General features: G+C 36.8%; 1 protein-coding gene across 1 annotated transcript; it reads left to right on the plus strand.

Annotated features, from left to right (window-relative positions):
* Positions 1-389: 389 nt before the first annotated feature.
* mprip (myosin phosphatase Rho interacting protein) lies at positions 390-19,881 on the plus strand. Its single transcript, XM_016286125.1, has 11 exons — positions 390-413; positions 542-679; positions 2,498-5,002; positions 7,833-7,980; positions 8,933-9,050; positions 9,505-9,664; positions 14,256-14,366; positions 14,449-14,535; positions 16,063-16,225; positions 16,309-16,394; positions 19,196-19,881. The coding sequence occupies exons 1-11, from the start codon at positions 390-392 to the stop codon at positions 19,265-19,267; spliced, it is 3,612 nt and encodes a 1,203-aa protein (XP_016141611.1). The 3' UTR covers positions 19,268-19,881.
* The last annotated feature ends 370 nt before the right edge of the window (positions 19,882-20,251 follow it).

Below are 20,251 nucleotides of genomic sequence, written 5' to 3' on the forward strand. Positions count from 1 at the left end.
TTAATCTAATTTAACACAATCAATCGTTGACTCTCTCGATTAGTTAAAAAAACGTAGTTCTGCTGTGGCTTTGTTTGGAACCATTTTCGTTTGTGAAACTGAGCAGAATATTGACTCTTGTGTAGCATCAAATTTAGCAGAATTTTAAATTCTTGTTAATTGAACTGTAATGAAGCAATATAACGTTTGCACTGCTACAGATATTGGGGAGAAACTGCACTTTTGCTGCTGTGATATTGATACTATATCATATGATATAAATATAAGAGGGTAATTTTTTTGCACTCATATCTTGAATTGTAGGCTTATATAACTGCATTTTAATAGACTCCATCACACAATCAGTTGTCCTGAATCGTGTTCATCAGAAACTGCATCAGTGTAAGATGATGGACAGGTTTGGAGACAGTGGCGTTATTTTCTATATAATTAATCGCACCAAAATAATGTGCTCAACAGCCCTAGTTTAAACATCCAGAGTTGAAAAATGAAATATGATATGTCAGATCATAACTTCTCTTTGTGCTGTGGACATTGTTAGGTTGAAGAGCTGAAAGCTCAGTTGGAGAGCTGCCACCAGCAGTTAATGGACTCCAATCGGCACAAGCTGGAGCTGGAGGGTCAGCTCAAAAACGCTCTTGAGCGCGAACAGCAGATCCGTGCTGGTTATATTTCACCGGTAGGCTGCATTTATGTCATGGTTTTCATAGCGTATTCAGGTATTACCTGATTGAACACATGGTGTGTCATTATTAGGAGAAGAACAAACACATGGCTTCCATCTTTAACATCGAAGCTGCAAACGCGTGCTTTGCATGTCTAGAGACCGTTGCATGTAAACGAACAGTGCTCTTTTGCCTCTACTTAAGATGCCTCTTGCCATGTTCAAGCGAAATGACATTAAAAATTTCAATTTCATGCAAGCTCTATTGAAATGATTAACAATAACTGAACATAAATTAATAAATATACAATGATGGCATGAACAAATACTCTGAACTTACCATGCCCTCCAGATACATTCATACTCAATGATACACACTTTAAATTACTGGAAAACATTTACAGCATATTATTTACAAAAATATTTTGTTAACACTTTACTTAAAACCATTATGTATAATGGATTAAAAAGGTATTCGTAATCTATGCTGAAATGCATTATTCATAAATAATTGTAACCAAAGTTAAAATGCATTATAATATTTGAGGGTTTGTTTACAATGTGTTTTAATGCATTATAATTTTTAAAGGTGTAACAATGAATAGATAAGTATTATAGTGTATTATATCTGTGGTTAAGGTTATTCATGAGATCATACAATGCATAATTAATGCTTTAAAAGTACTTCTATACTTATTAAATATATAAAGGATAAAAGTAAAGTGTGACCAATATGTTTTTTAAAATAATATGCTTTTATTAGTAGTATTTATGTAATGAATGTTTAAAGGTTTGAAAAATAAGAGGAGCACAAAGTTTTCCATGCCAGATCTCTTGCCTATTTGTATTTTCTCAAAATCATTGAGTATCAGTGTATCTTAAGGGTGTTGAAAATTATTTAAAAATGCATCTTTTGCAGAGTAGTGCTACATGAACATTGACATATGAAAAGATGCCTATTCAGGAATACATGCATGATGTGTTTTATTCATATTTAACATTTATTCATTTCATTTTAACCTTATTCTTGACTTCCATATATGCTATAGAGTACGTCTGTGTATTCGTGTGTGTGTTATGTGTGCGTATATATGTTTGTCTTTAGTGTTTGTTCAAAATATTGTTGCATTGTCTTCTGAGCTTAATTTGGACTTATTTTAATTAGAATTTTAGAATTATCTTGTTATGGCATTAAGTAGCTACAGTTATTTTTTTGTTCTTTAACATCTTGTAGTATATCTTTTCAGTATTTCAGTATTAAGGCTCATATGTATTAAAAGTAAATGTGTGGTGATTTTTATCTTAAGCATGGCATTGTTCCACAAAAGGTGATGCTGTATGTTGAATATCTGTCCTGGACACATTTTCATCTCCACCAGCTAGTTTTAAAGGGTTGTCTTTTACGCATTTATTTATTCAGGTTTGTTATAAACAGACACAGTAGGGGTTGCACAGTAGTTCAGGTTAAATTGTTCCTCAAAAGGCCTGCTGGATTAACTGGATGGCATGTAACTGTTCTGGCATTCTTAGCTAGCACTAATTTTGCGTTACTTACCCCATGAAACAACTCTTTAACCTCTTAATATGCATGCATTGTTTCGAATTACTAACCTTTTGCCATTAATTTTTTTTCTAGCGTTCTAATGCGCATTATTCCATGAAAGAAGCTGAATGAATTTACTCTCCCTTTGACCTTAATAGATTGATTCGACACAGTTGTTGTAAATGTACATTTACCTCAAATCCTCAACACTGTTGATTATTATCTAGAAACTGATTAGCGTTGTTCATGTGTGCTGACTGTTAACCAACTGTCTGGTCCCCTTTTCCAAGCTGGAGTCCCCTTTGAGTGTTGAGACAGAGCCCCAGATGAAGAGGACTGAACTGGTTAGTTCTCAAGCTCAGAGCTTAACAAAGAAGTACCAGGAAACCAAAGAGATCCTGCAGCTTCAAGAACTGAAAAAGCGCAACATGCAGGCACAGCTTGGCCTTTCTCTCTCACACTGGCCCGCAAAGGAACCTTACCTTTCTGACACCAAAAAACCCGCCACCTCTGAGGTCTGTCCCTCAAACTCCATTCAAAAAACGGTCAGCTTCATGCTTCAGGATAGCGAGGGAAAGATCAGAGAGCTAGAGAGCTTGATAGATGCCAGTGAGCCTCTGACATTAAGAGAGCTGATAAAGCTCATGCATTCACATAGCGAATACGTTGGGGTAGAAAGTCCTCAAGGACAGGAAAGCAGTGAGTCAGTTGGAGAAATGTCGCAGAAACTGTTGGAAAGCCTCAAAAACCAACAGGAGAATGAGACAATGAGGAAAAGCTTGGAAAAGGCTGGAGACTGTATTCGGGACTATGAAGCTCGTTTGGTCACCATGGAGGACATGTTGGGAAGAGTTCATAGGCAGAAAATGGAGAGTTCGTTTGTACTAGGTTGCTCGAGGGAAGACCATCCGGATCGGTCGCAGCAGGTGGAGTTGCTCGCGAGCGAAAATGTAGCTTTGAACCAGCGCTATCAGGAAATTGTGAACCAGTTGATAGAAGCAGATCGAGAGATAGACAGGCTGAAAGCTGAGCTTTGTAGACTACGTAGCGGTCAGCAATATCCACATTCCAACATGGAACAGGAGCAAGAAAACAAAAAGACCTCTGAGAAAAATGTGTACAAGCAAGAACTCCATGAAAAGTCACAGAAGCTACAAGAGGCTCTTATTAAATTGGAAACTCTTGGTAATAATTTGAAAGATACAGAGAAAAGATTGCAACTTAAAGAAGCAACTCTTAGGGGTCTTGGATTTCAGGTGGCAGAAAGTGAAAAAGATGATAAAGAGTTAGATTCGGAGACAAATGACCTCAAGCGCCAATTGGAGGTCCTTCAGTCCAAGCTTTCAGAGAAGGACAAGCAGCTTCAAAATGCTGAGCAGGTCTGTAGAGAACTTCAGTCCCAGAATGCGAAACATGAAGAGACCGCAAGGATGTGTAGTCAGATGCTTGTAGATACTCAGGAGGAAATTAGGACGTTGAAAGAGAAGGCAGGCACTCAAGGTACGTTTGGTAGTGAACCAGGAACAGAAATTGGGTGCCAAGAGTTGATGCAAAAACTCACAAATGAAGGTGTAATTGAGGAAGTCGTGGAAGAGTTCAAGAGCAAGTCTAAATCTCTTAATCATCTACTTGACATGTTGGTAATAGGCAGTAAGACAGATTTGTCCAACACCGGCATGGACACCAACATTTTGGATGAGAATCATGGAGGAATGATGGAGATGTTTGAGAGATTGATTCTACATAAGGTTTTAGCTGGTTTAGAGGACTGTCAAAAAGGCTCAGAGGTTGAGCAAACCCTAAGGAAAGTTGTAGAACGTATGCTAGTGGATAATGAAATGCTGCTTCTTATGAATAAGCTCTCCAACCTCCAAGAACTTCAAAGTGACGCAAAACCTGCATCTTGCACAGAAAAAAGTGCTGGATATGGAAATGCACTGAATGAAGAGACAATGAAATCGAATGTTTTGAATTGGTTGCCTGATGATGCTGCCAAACCCTGCGTCATGAAGACTCTTGCTGAAGTCATTCAGAAGAAAGTGACGCTATTGAATCAAGCCGCTTCTGCTCTTAGGGAACAAACTAATGAGGAGCTTCAATCATTGGCTTTGACTCTGTCAAGCTGTGGCACTCAAAGAACCTGGTCTGAGTATGTTCGTGAGGCCATAATGGACATAACATGCATGTACTTGGTAGTTCTTCAAATGTTGCCAAGGACAAGACCGTCAGACCTGTCTGCATGTGCAAATTGTGCAGATTTGAGAGCACAACTCGAGTCTAAGAAGCAGGTGTTGTCAAGCGTCCAGAGTCCCATCGGTGTAACCCACATTCAGATCGAAGGAGAACCAATTGACTCTCTGGACAAGGCCATACAGCTTCAGGACATGATGGCCAAGCATAAGAAGGAGCTGCGAGAATTAAAGGAGGCGTACGAGCAAGAAGCAGAAAAGCTGAGGCTGGAAGTGGCCAAGGCTGGTGAGACTCTGAGACTGAGATCCGAGGAGAACGTGAAAGAGATCGACTCTCTGACGGTGTGCATGGAGAACCTGAAGAAGAAGCACGAGATGGAGCGTAAGGACTTAATAGCACACTTCAATCAAGAGATGGAAGAGCTTACGGATGCCGTCGGCCCTGTCGAACCTGCAACAGATAGCGAGCCAAACTCAACTTCCCTCAAAGTGCGGCTCCAAAAACTCGTGTCCCGGCTGTCCGAACTGACTGAGGAAACAAATCTGCGAGATCGTGATGCGACATTGCTGCGTCTGAAATACGAGAAAGACCTGGAAAACCTAAAGGTCAAGGAGATCCGTGTCCTTGCTGTTCTCCGTCTGTATTGACTTCATGTGGCAACCTTAAACCTGATCCTTTCCCCTCCTTTTCTCATACTAACCCTGCTTTGTGGTGCTTTGGTCTGGCCTAATATTTCTCACCAGTGATGCATGGCTGCTAACTATAGGTTTGCATGTACGGTTTAACGCTAGGAATTTGGATGAGCCAACTGTGATGAGAGGAAAATACACCATTCTCTCACTGAAGAAGCCATTTCTAGATAATTTAAGTCCAATGGAGAACAATTAAGAATCCATTCGTCAGATGTTTTGGAGAATGCATAACTGCATACTCCTTATGTCTGGAGCAAGTCTGAAAACTTATGTGGTTCTCCTGGTTGACTTTGATCTGAACTTGTTCTCACACTTAACCTCTTTGCCTGATTAACAGTCAGTGCTCTTTGCATAAATTGCTGCTTATCTTTGATAACGGCAAAATGCCAGCTGCATAACTTAATAACAAATAATGCATGACAATAACTGAAATGTTTTATTTTAAACAATTGTTTAAGTACATATGAAAGTATTTGTGAAAGAATTGACTTTGAAGAGAGAGATGATTAAATTGCATTGTATTATTAGAATATAGCAAATTTAGATAATAAATTATATCAATTACAGTATTGGATTGTTGCACCAACTAAGCGGAACATCTGGCAATTTAAAATTTCCAAGTACTGACAAAAAAAACAGTTAATGTTTTGTACTCTGTCACTCAGTTACTGATTAAAAACACATGGATAATGGGAAAAATTAGAATAATTTCAGTAGTTTTCTATTATATTTTGTCAGTGTGATATGGCCTTAAAGACCAGAGCAAGTCAGTTCCTAACTAGATCATTTTGCGATTATGGACAAATTATAAACATGAAATTATGAGGCCAGTTTCAAATGGCGTTGGCATTGGTGTGCTTTTTTTCTTTTTCTTTATTATTTGCAAAACATAATTATTTACAAAATTTGTGCTTTGGCGTTGCAGGAATGTTTTCTCATTCCCCCTACTACTATTTATTTTCTAATATATTTCGTATTTAAAAGATATTTTATATTCATATTTATATTGCAGTTTATATTGAACATTTAGCGTATAAGTTGGTATGTTACTTCTTACAATTTATTAAATTTATTTATTTTTATGATTTATTCAATTCCTTTAAGATTTTAAAAAAATATATATAATGGCAAAAAATAGCTCTAAATGCTAAATTTGTTATCAATATGTGCTACTGGACTCATGTTTGTCCGGACAAAAGAGGAAATGAGATTTTCCACCCAGAGAGGCTGCTCGGAGTAAGCGAGTGCAGGTGTGGCTGTGATACAGGGACAGGAAGAGTTGGCCTGTAGTGGATCAGGACACAGGCCATGTCCCTGGACAGTGGACACTAGTCCTTCAAAAACAACTGCTTAATTCACTCCCCTGTTTAGAGCCGAGTACAGAGATTAGGGCCATTGAATAGACAGCAGAAATGCATTAAGTTTGCACAGTTTGAAGAGCATTGGCATCTCTTGTACTGAAATTAAACTCAATGTTGATGTATAGTAGCTCTAATCCTATGAGTCTTTGCATTGATGGCAAATCTTACAAATATAGGTGCTGCATTTTTTTAAATAGAAATTCCAGTTGTTTTTCAGACGTGGGTCTATATAAATTGAAATTTAAAACAATATATATATGGACAAGCATATGTAGCTCCCCCAAAACTTGGACATTTAAGCTGCAAATGTTTGAATTTCAATGCATTAAAATCTTAAATCAAGTGTCTGTACCCTAGTGAAAACAAAATATACTTAAATGAATTTGAAATGTATTTATTTTGTGCTAAGTATACTACAAATGTATTTACATATGTATGTGTTTAATAAAAATACCCTGCAGTTGTATTTTTGCTATACTAAACTGGTATACTTAAAGTCTTCTAAATTTGAACAACTTATTTTTTGCTTAATGCACTTTAATTGTGCAAAAGTAGTGTTGAATTCCAACTAAACATATACTGCAGTATATTTGATTGAGCTAAAGTGGAACTATTGCAAATATACTTTAAATATCTTGCAACTGATAATACAAAGATCATAGAGACCTTATTAATAGTGATATTAAATCACATTTTAGGCATAATATTAAGAAATGTGCATTGCGCAATAAAGAAATACTCCAAATAAAGTTTCATTATAATTTTATATCAGTCAGTCTTAATTTAGGTCAATAAATATGTTTGAAGTATACTTGGTATGAAATAAATGTATTTTAAATTAATTACGGCATAGGACTTTTTTACCAAATCAAATGCTAGAGCTTTTCTGAACTATTTTTGCATTGACTTTTAACTGGTGTCAAGCTGATTTTAGTGCATGTATGAAGTCAGTTCTCACAGTTCATCACTATCAACATGATCCACCAACATTTGACAACCACAAACTGTCCAATACTTTTTATCTTGAGTTTGAACAGTATATCTACTGCTTTATCATTTAAAGACTCTTTTGTGGTCTTTCTTTATAATAAATTGCCCTTCCTTTGATATTTTGTATCTAATCCAGTTATGTTCATGCATTAAGTATGGCAATGAACCAACAGTCCCATCACAGTGTGTATTTGTTTCTTTTTGAGAAGCCATCTCTCACTGTCCCCTTTGTCATTGTAGGTTATTAATACCTGGCTATGTGTGGACACTCTTCTGTCCACACATCGCTAATCTCTGTCGTCTGTGTAAATGTTGTCCTTGTCACAGTAGAAGTGGACTTGAATCAATCCAAATGAGATGCACTAAATGCCGCTTCATGCATTTCCCTACAGGCGACGTGTGAACGAGGCTTTGTCACCATGGAAGAGTCTCACCAGAAGGTAATCGATGAGCTGCAGAAAAAGCACCAGCGGGAACTGGAGAAACTGCAGGAGGAGAAAGAGAGACTGCTGGCAGAAGAGACTGCAGCCACTATAGCTGGTTAGTAAGGATGAAAAGGGCCAGGAGAAGACGTTTTGGGTCATTCTATAGCTGAATATGATCATTTGCAGGGATAAGATCACATATATATATGCAGTGTAGAATAGGACATTCCAGAATCACATGCAAATTATTAATATAAAAATATGCTCCTTATGCCAGAATCCATTATCTCTTAAACATAAAATATTAAATTGTGCTGATTTAACTCTTGCGCCATGAAAAAATCCTGAAAATCCTTTACCTAATTGGGTGTTCCCAGTTATAAATTACCAGATTTTTAAAATTGTTTTTTTACAATTCGGAATCGGCCAATAATGGCTTTAAATGTGCATAAACACATTGCATTACATCAAATACACACAATAATGTTATTTTTAGCAACGTCATATGACCCCTTTAATTCTAAAAAATAAGTTCCTGTTAAAAACTAACCAAAAGTAAAAATAATTTGCTTATAATTTCCACACAGGAGATACTTGGTCTTGTTTCCAAACAAGAGGAAATATATCGGTATCAAAAATATCGGCATATTGGATATCGGCAACAATCCAATATCATGCACCCCCCAACTTATTATGCTGTATTATCACCAAATCTTGGATTCAGACCTTGTTTTATTTCAATTAGCACAGGTTTTGTATTCCTTTTTTGAATTGACTGAGGCTTCTGAGTTTATGAACCTCAGTTTTTGAGTGGAAAAAAAGCACTATTTGTGGATAATTTTGGCAGTACCATTATATTAGCTAGCATTTCGGGAAAAAGAAAATCCTCTCCAGGTAAAAGTGATAAAATGTCTTAGGAAGTTTTATTTCTCAGCAAACACTTGTAACAAAATTTTGAAGAGTCATTCCTGAATCTATTTTATAGTTTGAGTAATTTAATGTCAATTTCTGGTTGTAAGACACATTACTAAATATACAGCCTTTTAATTATGTTTTTCTTTGATTAGCTATTGAAGCAATGAAGAATGCACATCGGATGGAGCTTGAGCGGGAACTGGAGAAAGCACGCAAGGCCAACAGCAACAATGAAAACGCAGACATAGAGGAAATCCGCAAACAGCACGAGTCAGTTGTTATTCCTTTATACTATTTCAGCCTCATAATGCAGCGCAGCCGCAACTTTGCATTCTTTTGAAAAATAAACTGCCTCTTGAGATTTAATTGCTTGAAATGAGTTTACAAAGCCACACCTCTACCTCGTTTTTATGATGCTTTTCTTCTGACTTCACTGTTGAAGCTGCGATACACAAATAAGTCTTGTGCATTCTGCATACTACATTAATTGGAGTGGATAAAGGGTTTAAAGCCTGACTGCATGACCGCCTCCATTGCCAAGTGTATCCTGGGGCAACGCAGCCTAGATGCCAAATCTGGAGTGATTGCACAGGTTCTTTCTTTGTGTACATGCTCGTAATCTGCCCTCAGGCTCTTGGCTGGACTTCTGTCTAGACTTAAAGGTCTTGCTCTTTTATTATCACTTTTAACTGAAAGGGAAAATGCACATGCATTTGTGTTGTAGGGAAGAGCTGATGTCGTACCAGAGGGAGATCGAGGTGTTGTCAGAGCAGTACTCGCAGAAGTGCTTGGAAAACGCTCATCTGGCCCAGGCGCTGGAGGCCGAGAGACAGGCGCTCAGACAGTGCCAGCGGGAGAACCAGGAACTCAATGCGCACAACCAGGTAACCAGTGCTAATTTCACTGAAAAATATTTTCCAGCATGCTTTTCGTCTACAACATTTTTTCACTTAGGGCTCTATGATGCCAAATTTTGAATGAATAAATCAAAAGTAGGTCAGTACACTTAAATCAAATGGTGATATAGACTAATCCTGCATGTTCTGTGTGTCTCTGTGTGAATGAATGGCGCAAACGCGCAGTTTTACCTATTTAAGCATGTGATGCTGGCAATGTTTTCAGAGTCTGCCGTCTCACTAAAAGAGGACATAAATACATAAACTCTCCACAACTGCTGACGGAAAAAACTACTGTCACATCATATACACACACAAACAAAACTCTGCACGGCAACCTGTAAAAATAAAAGTTCAGTTTAACTTGAAGAAATTGTGACAGAAATATATTACTATTGAACAGTAAAATGTAGTCTTACTACTATTACTACTACTAAAAATAAAATTATTAAAGCTTTATTTTGAAGAAATAATACAAATTTTCTTCCATTTTTTTATTTTAGTAATTAACCTCTGTTGAGCAGCACTTTGCTTGCATTTGTGTTGTAGGGAAGAGCTGATGTCGTACCAGAGGGAGATCGAGGTGTTGTCAGAGCAGTACTCGCAGAAGTGCTTGGAAAACGCTCATCTGGCCCAGGCGCTGGAGGCCGAGAGACAGGCGCTCAGACAGTGCCAGCGGGAGAACCAGGAACTCAATGCGCACAACCAGGTAACCAGTGCTAATTTCACTGAAAAATATTTTCCAGCATGCTTTTCGTCTACAACATTTTTTCACTTAGGGCTCTATGATGCCAAATTTTGAATGAATAAATCAAAAGTAGGTCAGTACACTTAAATCAAATGGTGATATAGACTAATCCTGCATGTTCTGTGTGTCTCTGTGTGAATGAATGGCGCAAACGCGCAGTTTTACCTATTTAAGCATGTGATGCTGGCAATGTTTTCAGAGTCTGCCGTCTCACTAAAAGAGGACATAAATACATAAACTCTCCACAACTGCTGACGGAAAAAACTACTGTCACATCATATACACACACAAACAAAACTCTGCACGGCAACCTGTAAAAATAAAAGTTCAGTTTAACTTGAAGAAATTGTGACAGAAATATATTACTATTGAACAGTAAAATGTAGTCTTACTACTATTACTACTACTAAAAATAAAATTATTAAAGCTTTATTTTGAAGAAATAATACAAATTTTCTTCCATTTTTTTATTTTAGTAATTAACCTCTGTTGAGCAGCACTTTGCTTGCCAAAAAATTTGAAAGGGTTTGTTTAATTGTCATTTTATTAAAAGATTAATTGTATGTTTTATGATGTTTTATCATAAATTATTTACCATCATTTAATTACCAGAAACAATAATGAACATAACAGTATTTCTGGAGAAAAAAACCCCCTAAATATTTCATTTTGATTATTCAAATTTAATTAAGCCAGTAAAATGAAAAGTCAGAAAAATCAACATAGAAAACAGAATTTGGTTTAAAAGAAAAAAGAAAAAATTAATAGGGCACTAAAAATCTTTTAATAAATTGCCATTAACTTGTATAAGTTTCATGATTTTAATTCATTAGACATGCTTTTTAATAAAATGTAATTTAACCATTATAGGGGTCATATGATGCGATTTAAATTTTTCCTTTCTCTTTGGAGTGTTATAGGGCTGTGCGATATTCGATATGCGATTCTATATTGCTTAAAGTGTGAAAAATCTATTTGAATTATATTTTAAAATATTTAAAAATGAAAATTATATAACCAATTTGTTTCACATTCTTTCTTGGAAAAGAAAGAATCACTACAACTTCTGAAAGTGACCAGCAGTGTTTTAGCAGTGCATAAAAAGTAATGTCACAAATCAGAAAATGTAATTTTAACATCAATGTGAATGACAAAAAAAATGAATGACACTAATTTTATATCATTGTTACTTTGCTTTCCACACACTTTAAGTACTTCTTCATATACCACAGCAAAAACTATAGTCTGAGAAAGTTCAAACATGATTAAAGGGAAGTGAACAGTCAGTAAAAAAAAGGAAGAAAAAGGGGGAAAAAAGAACAAATACACAATTTACAAGCATATATAAAATAAATAGTATTCAGGTACAGAAATTTATAATTAAGTGTAAAATAACACTGCATTGTGTTCACTGTATGAATTAAATTTAGATTAGTCTTTATAGCTGTTTTGTTGTTTGATTAACATTAGTGACATATTCAGCTGCACGCATTTATAGGCTGCTGTCCCTTTAAATCCGACTGCACGGATCCAGTATAATGATGCACATCCGATTTCTTTCTTAGCTTGTTTACATTCATTTAAAACATGACTGCATTTACGAGAATGATCGTCGAGACGGGTACTATTGACATAATTCTGTGTGTATGTGTCTGTTCAAACATGAGGAGATGCGAAAGACGAACACGCACACGTGTGCGGCAGAACTGAAGAGACTCTGTGCGAGATGCGGCTTGTGCGTGCGCTTCAGGTGAGAGTCAGACAGCAAGACGAGACGGCAAAGAGTTGTTTTCTGCAACTTATTGCACTTAACTCATTTTAACGACAAACAATTCTCTGCTATATGCGTCGAACTAAAACTTTGACCTTTTGCAACGTTTTGATTTAAGTAGCCTATTATTAAAATGATTCAGATATCGCACGCCGTTGCAATATGCATATCGCGATATTTACATTTGCGATATTTTCGATATATCGTGCAACCCTAGAGTGTTACAAGCTCTTGGCGCATAAAGAAGATCTGTAAAGTTGCAAAGACTAAAGTCTCAAATCCAAAGAGATATTCTAAAACGGCTCGTTCTAACACGCCCCCACATGTCTATGTCACTATGTGGGAAGATTTGCATAACGCCGCCCAAATGTTCACGCAAAGAAAGAAGGCGTAACTTTTATTCTCGCTGTAGTATTGTTGCCGCCGCCATGTCGTGAAGACGCTGTGTGCTTCGTTGTGAAAGCGAAACTACTTTGTTTGGTCTTCCAAAAGAGGACGATATCCGCTTTGTCATGCCTGGAGCTGATCCGTGCTGGTCGATTAGGAAATACATCAACTTCACGCTGTGGATCGCCGGATCGGCTTTCACCGTGGACGAAGCAGAGTCCAGCCCGGGGTCGTCACATGTGGTTGCCGCAAGCCCACCGGACGCTTCTTCGTCGAATCCGCCGGCCGCGCCATTCTCAAGCCCGCCCGCCTCCGCTCACTTAAGCCGGCCTCCGCATACTCTAGCCCGCGGTGTGTGATGCTGTTTCATTGTGAAAGCGAAAATACATTGTTTGGCCTTCCAAAAGAGGACACGACTAGAAATCAGTGGTTAAGTTGTATTTACAACACTGTTCCAGAACACTTCAACCCAAATATTCAGATGTGTGCAGCACATTTTATGGAGGACTGTTTCCTGATCCTGGGAGAGTAGACTACAATGCCGGCTGTTCTGACTCACAGACTGTACGTTTTTTTTTATATTTAAAGAATTTGAAAAATATAAGAATCGACACGTTTCAGAAAGGCAGGGCATAGAGGAGAAACAATAATGTACAGTATGTGGAAAATAATGTTTTTTTTTTTACCTAAAACCGCATAAACACATTTCATTACACAAAATAATGTTCTTTTTAGCAGCATCATATGACCCCTTTAAAACAGAATCCAAAGAATGAAATGAAATGAAGGGCCCTATTCACTGACAAAAATGGGACTACAACTAAATAAAAAAACTATTTTGAATGACAAAAACTATTGCAAATCTATTGACCTTTTCGTCAATGGATGAGACAACAAAATGAGACAAAAATGTTAGGGAGAGAACTGAATTCTCTTTCTCATTTTATTGTGATTTAACAGACAGATACGCACAAAAGTATGTCAAACTGTCCATTGTGGTGAGTATTCAGAGTTGGTTATGTATTAAGTGAATGTAAGCAGTTGTGAGAATTTCAGATGCGTATCAGTGCATTAGGTCTTAAAGTGACAGCAGCCTAATAAACCTTCTATTGTCTGTTTCAAAAAAGAGAGAAAATCACTCTCTACTCATGACTGAATCACTTTAGTATTAATCTATATTTAGTTCATATAAATGTCTGCTTGAAAGAGTGAAGAAGGACATAAGCAAATTGTTACAATGTATGCATATATAACCACTGGTCTTTTATTGAAAATATCATGTTGTTGTTTCTTAATGAAAAGTGGTTTTATGTAATTTAAAGATAAATAAAGGCATGTTATATGTCACATCGGTTAAATCTGTGTCTGTATTGCATCTTCAAACCTTAATATCATTCATATTAACAGGTAAATACATTGTTTTCTCCAGGAGTATATAATGAGTTTAGACATTTTAGATAAATTATTAATGAATGCTTTACAGTTTAACATTTAGTCGACTAAAACAGTTCAGATGACTAAAACTAAATGAGGTTTTAGTCAAAAGACTAACTTAAAACTAAATCAAAATGCAGGTAACCATGACGTTAGCGCAAATAAATCCACTTCAGATGCACATAAGACCTGATTTTGTTCCCCAACGTGCTGTTTTATGCTTCTTGTCTGTTATGCAGGAGCTAAACAATCGTCTGGCAGCTGAGATCACTAAGATGCGATCGATGACAAGCGAGGACGGCGGAGACACTGGCGGGTTCATACAGGGGAAGGAGCTGTATGAGCTGGAGGTCTGTTTCTTCCCTTTATGTCTCGCTCTTTTTCCACAGCGTCCTGGGAATGAAAAGCTCATCGTCACACTTGCGTTCACAGGTAATGTTGAGGGTGAAGGAGTCAGAAGTGCAGTATCTGAAGCAGGAGATCAACTCTTTAAAAGATGAGCTCCAGACTGCCCAAAGAGTAAGTGTTGCAACTTCATTTATGTTTGAAGAGTTCAAAAAAAATTTTTTAAAAACAATTTAAAAACTTGTTACACATTTTTCAAGACTTGCACAAATAAAATGAATACTGTATGACCTTACAAAACACATTCATACAATCTCAAAATTACTGTTGTTTTTGTTTTTATTAAACAGGCTGTGGCACACATTCAAGTTTAAAATATTTAATGTTTTATTTAATAAATGCTTATGTATTGCAATTGGTTTATGTTTTAATATAGTATCAATACATTAGAATTATAGGTCAATGATATTTGATTTTGTAGATGCGATAATAATGTGTTCAAAAAAATAAACAGATTATTGTGCCGATATTTGTAAAATATGTAAATCGGATGGTAAATAATGTTCTTAGTCTTTCCTTCCTGCGATGGGCGGCCCAGATTGAGTTAACGTTTAAATGCCAGATACAGTTTGTGTAACCAGAAAATAAACAAGTATTTTATGTATTATGCAGGACTTTAAATTATAAACAGTCCCGAATACACTGGGACTCTTATTTTGAAATGTGAAGCTCTTGCACTCTTAAAACCATCTACAACACAGAACAATATAAATACCGTAACGTAAACGCTGACATAATTCATCATCAATAGATCATAATCAGTTGCTTGACATAAATTTGTAATATTCTAATATAGTATCAATACATTAGAATTATAGGTCAATGATATTTGATTTTGTAGATGCGATAATAATGTGTTCAAAAAAATAAACAGATTATTGTGCCGATATATGTAAATCGGATGGTAAATAATGTTCTTAGTCTTTCCTTCCTGCGATGGGCGGCCCAGATTGAGTTAACGTTTAAATGCCAGATACAGTTTGTGTAACCAGAAAATAAACAAGTATTTTATGTATTATGCAGGACTTTAAATTATAAACAGTCCCGAATACACTGGGACTCTTATTTTGAAATGTGAAGCTCTTGCACTCTTAAAACCATCTACAACACAGAACAATATAAATACCGTAACGTAAACGCTGACATAATTCATCATCAATAGATCATAATCAGTTGCTTGACATAAATTTGTAATATTCATTGACTGCAAACTGCTATTTTGACTTTGAACATGCAGTGCTCATATTTATTTAAATACATCATTGCCTTTTGAAGTTTAATCGTCACATTAGGATGTATTGCGATTGCTGAATTTTATAAGATGGATGCAGAAAAAATAAGATTTTATTCCCAAGTACATTTAAATATTTTTTTTAATTGAAATGTATTAAATGTTTGTATCAATTCTATTGTGTTGAATCTGTATCTGCCATGTAATAGCCTGAGAAGCTGATATGACAATAAATTTAAATACTATTTTTTGTACCCAAATTTAAAATCTCCTAAAATGATAATAAAGCCTTTTAAAGAGTTTTTATGACCTGAATTTTAATCAGACTTGATTTTTAAGACTTTTTAAGGACCCTGATGAAAGAATGTATGTGGATTAACGTCAATAACCTGTGCCACATCTCTTGATAGGATAAAAAATATGCAACCGATAAATACAAGGACATCTACACGGAGCTGAGCATCGTACGGGCCAAAGCAGAGCGCGATCTGAGCCGACTGCGCGAGCAGCTGCAGCAGGCCCATGATGCACTGGGGGATCCCGCGCTAGAGGACGCGGAGCGCGGCGGTTACGGTACGACCCTCGTCTCGAAATCAACCCACACTCAAATACACTCATGTGCATGTTATGAACCGACCGGCTGTCATGTCTTTCAGATATCATGAAGTCAAAGAGCAATCCTGACATTTTAAAGATGGCGGCCGCAGCAGCCAAACGCTCCGAACGCACCATGAGGTCAAAGGTAGGTTTCCACACACACTTTGAGTCCTCTGGTGTTGAATAAGAGTTAGTTAAGCTCACACTGCCACCCTCAGGTCAACACGTTGTTGACAAAATACAGCAGCTTCTGCTTGTGAACAGTCAGGAACTGAACTGAACTGAGTGTGTGCTGTGTTTTGTTTTGTTGTCCAGGAAAAAGCCTGATAGGTAGGTAAGACTTTTGCACATTCCCTCCTCTAACACACAGTCCCGTGTGTATGTGTGTGTGTTTTCCTCTGTTCCCAGTCTGTGAGTCGTGACATGCCCTGGGACAGCTAAAGACTAAACCTGAAGACCTTTGACTTCTGATTTTAGGTAAAAGCCCTTAGAAGGGAGCGAATGCGCTGAACTCCCCGTGCATCATTCAGAGGGATTCATGCTAGGGCTGGGCGATAAACCAGATCACATTGAGATCATGATAAAGCCATGATAAGCACTGGTGGTTTTTAGTGGATCTGGATGAATCTAACAGCAGCAGCAGCTGTCAGTGTGTGTCTGTAATAATCTGCATGTTCTGCGCAGTTTCATGTACTACACAAACTCAAACGCATGTGATGCTCGTCTCAATATATGAGGACATGAACTTCCTCTCCAGAGCTGCTCCAAGAGTCACTTCAGCAGCATTACGCCATTTACTTTGAGGAAAAAAACTACCGTCAAGTAGTGATTGGTGTTTTGAAACTCTTCTTCAGGAAACCGTGGTGAATCAGCCAGTGATTTGGAGCATGTATCAAACTTCCAAAGCCACGTGATTTCAGTAAACAAGAGTTCATTGTGTCTACTATAGTTTTCACCTGATCTTGGCATTTATAGACATTGTTCATAAGACACTTGTGTAATTAAAAGGAATAGTAGTTGTTAATAGTCTGTTGTTGACAAGCCCTTCATAAAAGGAAAACAAGCCGTGAAAGTTATTAATAGAACACATATTATACAGACACTTCTTATTTAATGGGATTTGTTCATTGCATTTAATATAATATACTTTCAATAAAACCTTTGCAAAAACCCAAGTTTTTGTTGCATTTACACTGTTCTGACCAGCATGAGGAGTTTCACTCACTTTAAAATAGTGAATCATTTTGCAAAGCAGTTTATTCAAAGCTTTGTAAACATTTTTCTCCCGTCACTACTGTCAAATATACACCAAAACTCAAAAGATTTTCACCACAAACCAACAAAATAAAGTTCAGTTTAACTTGAAGAAATTATATTATTATTATTGTAACTAAAATGATATTGTTTTTATGGAGTATCATACAACCAAGATATCTTTTTATCCATGTAATTGGATGCATTCATCCATTGTACAGCATCTTATTTAACAAAAATAAATAAATTAATTGTTATATTTTCCATTTGATTACATTTTACAGTTTTATTGATTAATTTCATCAGACACCATTTTTGATGCTAAATTTGTATTAAATCATAAAACACAGAATCCAGAATAAATCCAATGTAAAACAGAATTTATATGAAGAGGTGCCCTAAATTAAAAGGTATCTAACTCTGTAGTTTGATTGTGAACAATCGAGTGATGTGTACATTCATTCTAACAAACATGTGGAAGCATTTCCTTCATTACTGCTAAATGATTATTACATCTAGTCCTTTAGCAGATGCTTTTATTCAAAGTGACTTATAAATGATGATATTGTGATAGTATTTTTGGCCATATCGCCCAGCTCTAGTTCATGCATTGACAGACAAACAGATCCGATTATTTTCTGCCGTGGTGCATGTGATCCTGCTGATTGAAGGGCTGTCCGTGTCATCTCATGTTCATCAGACGCACGTCTCGTGGACTCGAGGGCATTTCCATATGCATTGCTGGAAATCGTTCATATTGAGTTTCACAGGACCGGTCGCGGCGGTTCACGGCATGCGTCTGCAAGTGTGTGTGTGTGTGTGTCACTGGAGTTTGTTGGTGGCACAGCTGGCAGTTATGAATACTTTTGTCATTTTTGTTGAGGTCACTGATTTAAACGCAATGAAAAAGCAGGGATTTGTAATAAAGAAAATAATACTTTTTGAATCTTTTTTTTTTTTAATTTTTATAGAGTTGCTTTGAACAGGGCTTTTGGAGGTCTTCCACAAATGAAGACCTTAAAAAGGTCTTACATCGGAGCAGAAAGTCTTACATTCATAAAGTCATGGCATTAAATGTTGCATGCACTGCAAAACATGAATTTCTCAGACTTTGAAGTGTTGCAAATACAATGCATTACTTGCGAAACAATATATGCATGTCCCTGGACATTTACATTCACAGATCATATTGACATATGTGACCACAAAACCAGTCATAAGATTGAATAAATAAGCTTTCCATTGATGTATGGTTTGTTAGGATAGGACAATATTTGACCGAGATGCATCTGAAATCTGAGGGTGCAAAAAAATCTAAATACTGAGAAATTCGCCTTTAAAGTTGTCCAAATGAAGTTCTTATTAATGCATATTACTAATCAAAAATGAAGTTTTGATATATTTACGGTAGGAAATGTACAAAATATCTTCATGGAACATGATCTTTACTTAATATCCTAATGATTTTTGGCATAAAAGAACAATCTTATAATTTTGACCCATACAGTGTATTGTTGGCTATTGCTACAAATATACCCGCACTTTTGTGGTCCAGGGTCACATATTGTGTTCCATAATTAATCTTAAAACAAGTCAATCTTCATCAAACCTGCAGAAACCCTGTTGTTATGGACATGCTCACAGAAACCGCTTCAAAACACCACATTTGAGTCTCTCTGTTTGCGTCTCCAGAGTCTGAAGGAAGGTTTGACGGCGGAGCAGAGACTTCACTTGTTCGACAACAAGGACACTAAGGACTTCTGACACGGACGCGTCGACCGGCCTCGCTGCATGCTAATAAAGAGCCGCGTATTTTAGCCCAATAATCAATCACTTAGAGACACACTGGTCACAGCTACAGCGTATATTAAACATGGTATGAAGTTTGAGTTTTATGTCTATAGTCTGCATTTCATGCACTTCAGTTACTGTGACGTTGCTGGTTTGTTTTCATTGCCATGTCTTAATGTAAATACTTTGTTTTTAATGAAGCATCTATCATGCGTACACTAAACACGGCCGTGTAAGCTACTGTTTGAACTCTTTAGTTTGTGTGAATCGCCAGTGGAGGAAGTAACCCACGTCATGACTCGACACTACAGATTATTGGCACGGCAGGAATCATCACGCGTGACGCTAGAAGTGGTCGCTCTGCGCGTTTCCTCCGGCTCTTTCTTGTTTTAGTGAAATGGGATGCATATAAAATAGCTGCATTTAGTCGACGCTTGCATCATTAACCGCTGACCTTCTGCAGCTTCTCCGGATGTTTTAAATAAAGGACCATTTCTGATGACTGTAAAGCACACAGGAACAGACCTGAAAGGGTTTGGGCTGCTCTAAAGAATATTAACAAGGCTGTATAAGGTTGCCGTTATGAATGAATACTGGTCCACTCACGTGAATGGGAGGTGTTTTTTTTTTTTGTTTCTTCAAGCTGATAAAGTCAGCGGTGTTGTTCAGTGGCAGTCCATTGTATTTATTTAAATGTTATGAATTTTTGTCTCACATTTCCATTCATCTATACATTGTTGTAAATATACTGCAAATGTACACGAACTGACAACAGGTTTATTAGCAATAAATATTTTTGCACCCTCTTTTGCACTGATTAATCTGTCATTTATTTATATTGCAGGGTGTCTGCTGGTCTTAAAAGAGCGGAAAGTCTTGCATTAAATGTGGTGTACATCTTTCTTCAGATTTTTTTCTTCTTCTCCGATACAAATTTAAAGTTAGTTGTTTTCTGAG

Source organism: Sinocyclocheilus grahami, unplaced genomic scaffold, assembly GCF_001515645.1.
Source record: "Sinocyclocheilus grahami isolate Dianchi unplaced genomic scaffold, SAMN03320097.WGS_v1.1 scaffold206.1, whole genome shotgun sequence".
NCBI lineage: Eukaryota > Metazoa > Chordata > Actinopteri > Cypriniformes > Cyprinidae > Sinocyclocheilus > Sinocyclocheilus grahami.

Excerpts from the sequence above, each read along its gene's own strand:
- mprip (XM_016286125.1), top strand. The coding sequence starts at position 390 with ATGGACAGGTTTGGAGACAGTGGC. Across the intron at positions 414-541 it reads ACAGGTTTGGAGACAGTGGC|GTTGAAGAGCTGAAAGCTCA; the intron begins GTTATTTTCTAT and ends GGACATTGTTAG. Across the intron at positions 9,665-14,255 it reads AACTCAATGCGCACAACCAG|GAGCTAAACAATCGTCTGGC; the intron begins GTAACCAGTGCT and ends TCTGTTATGCAG.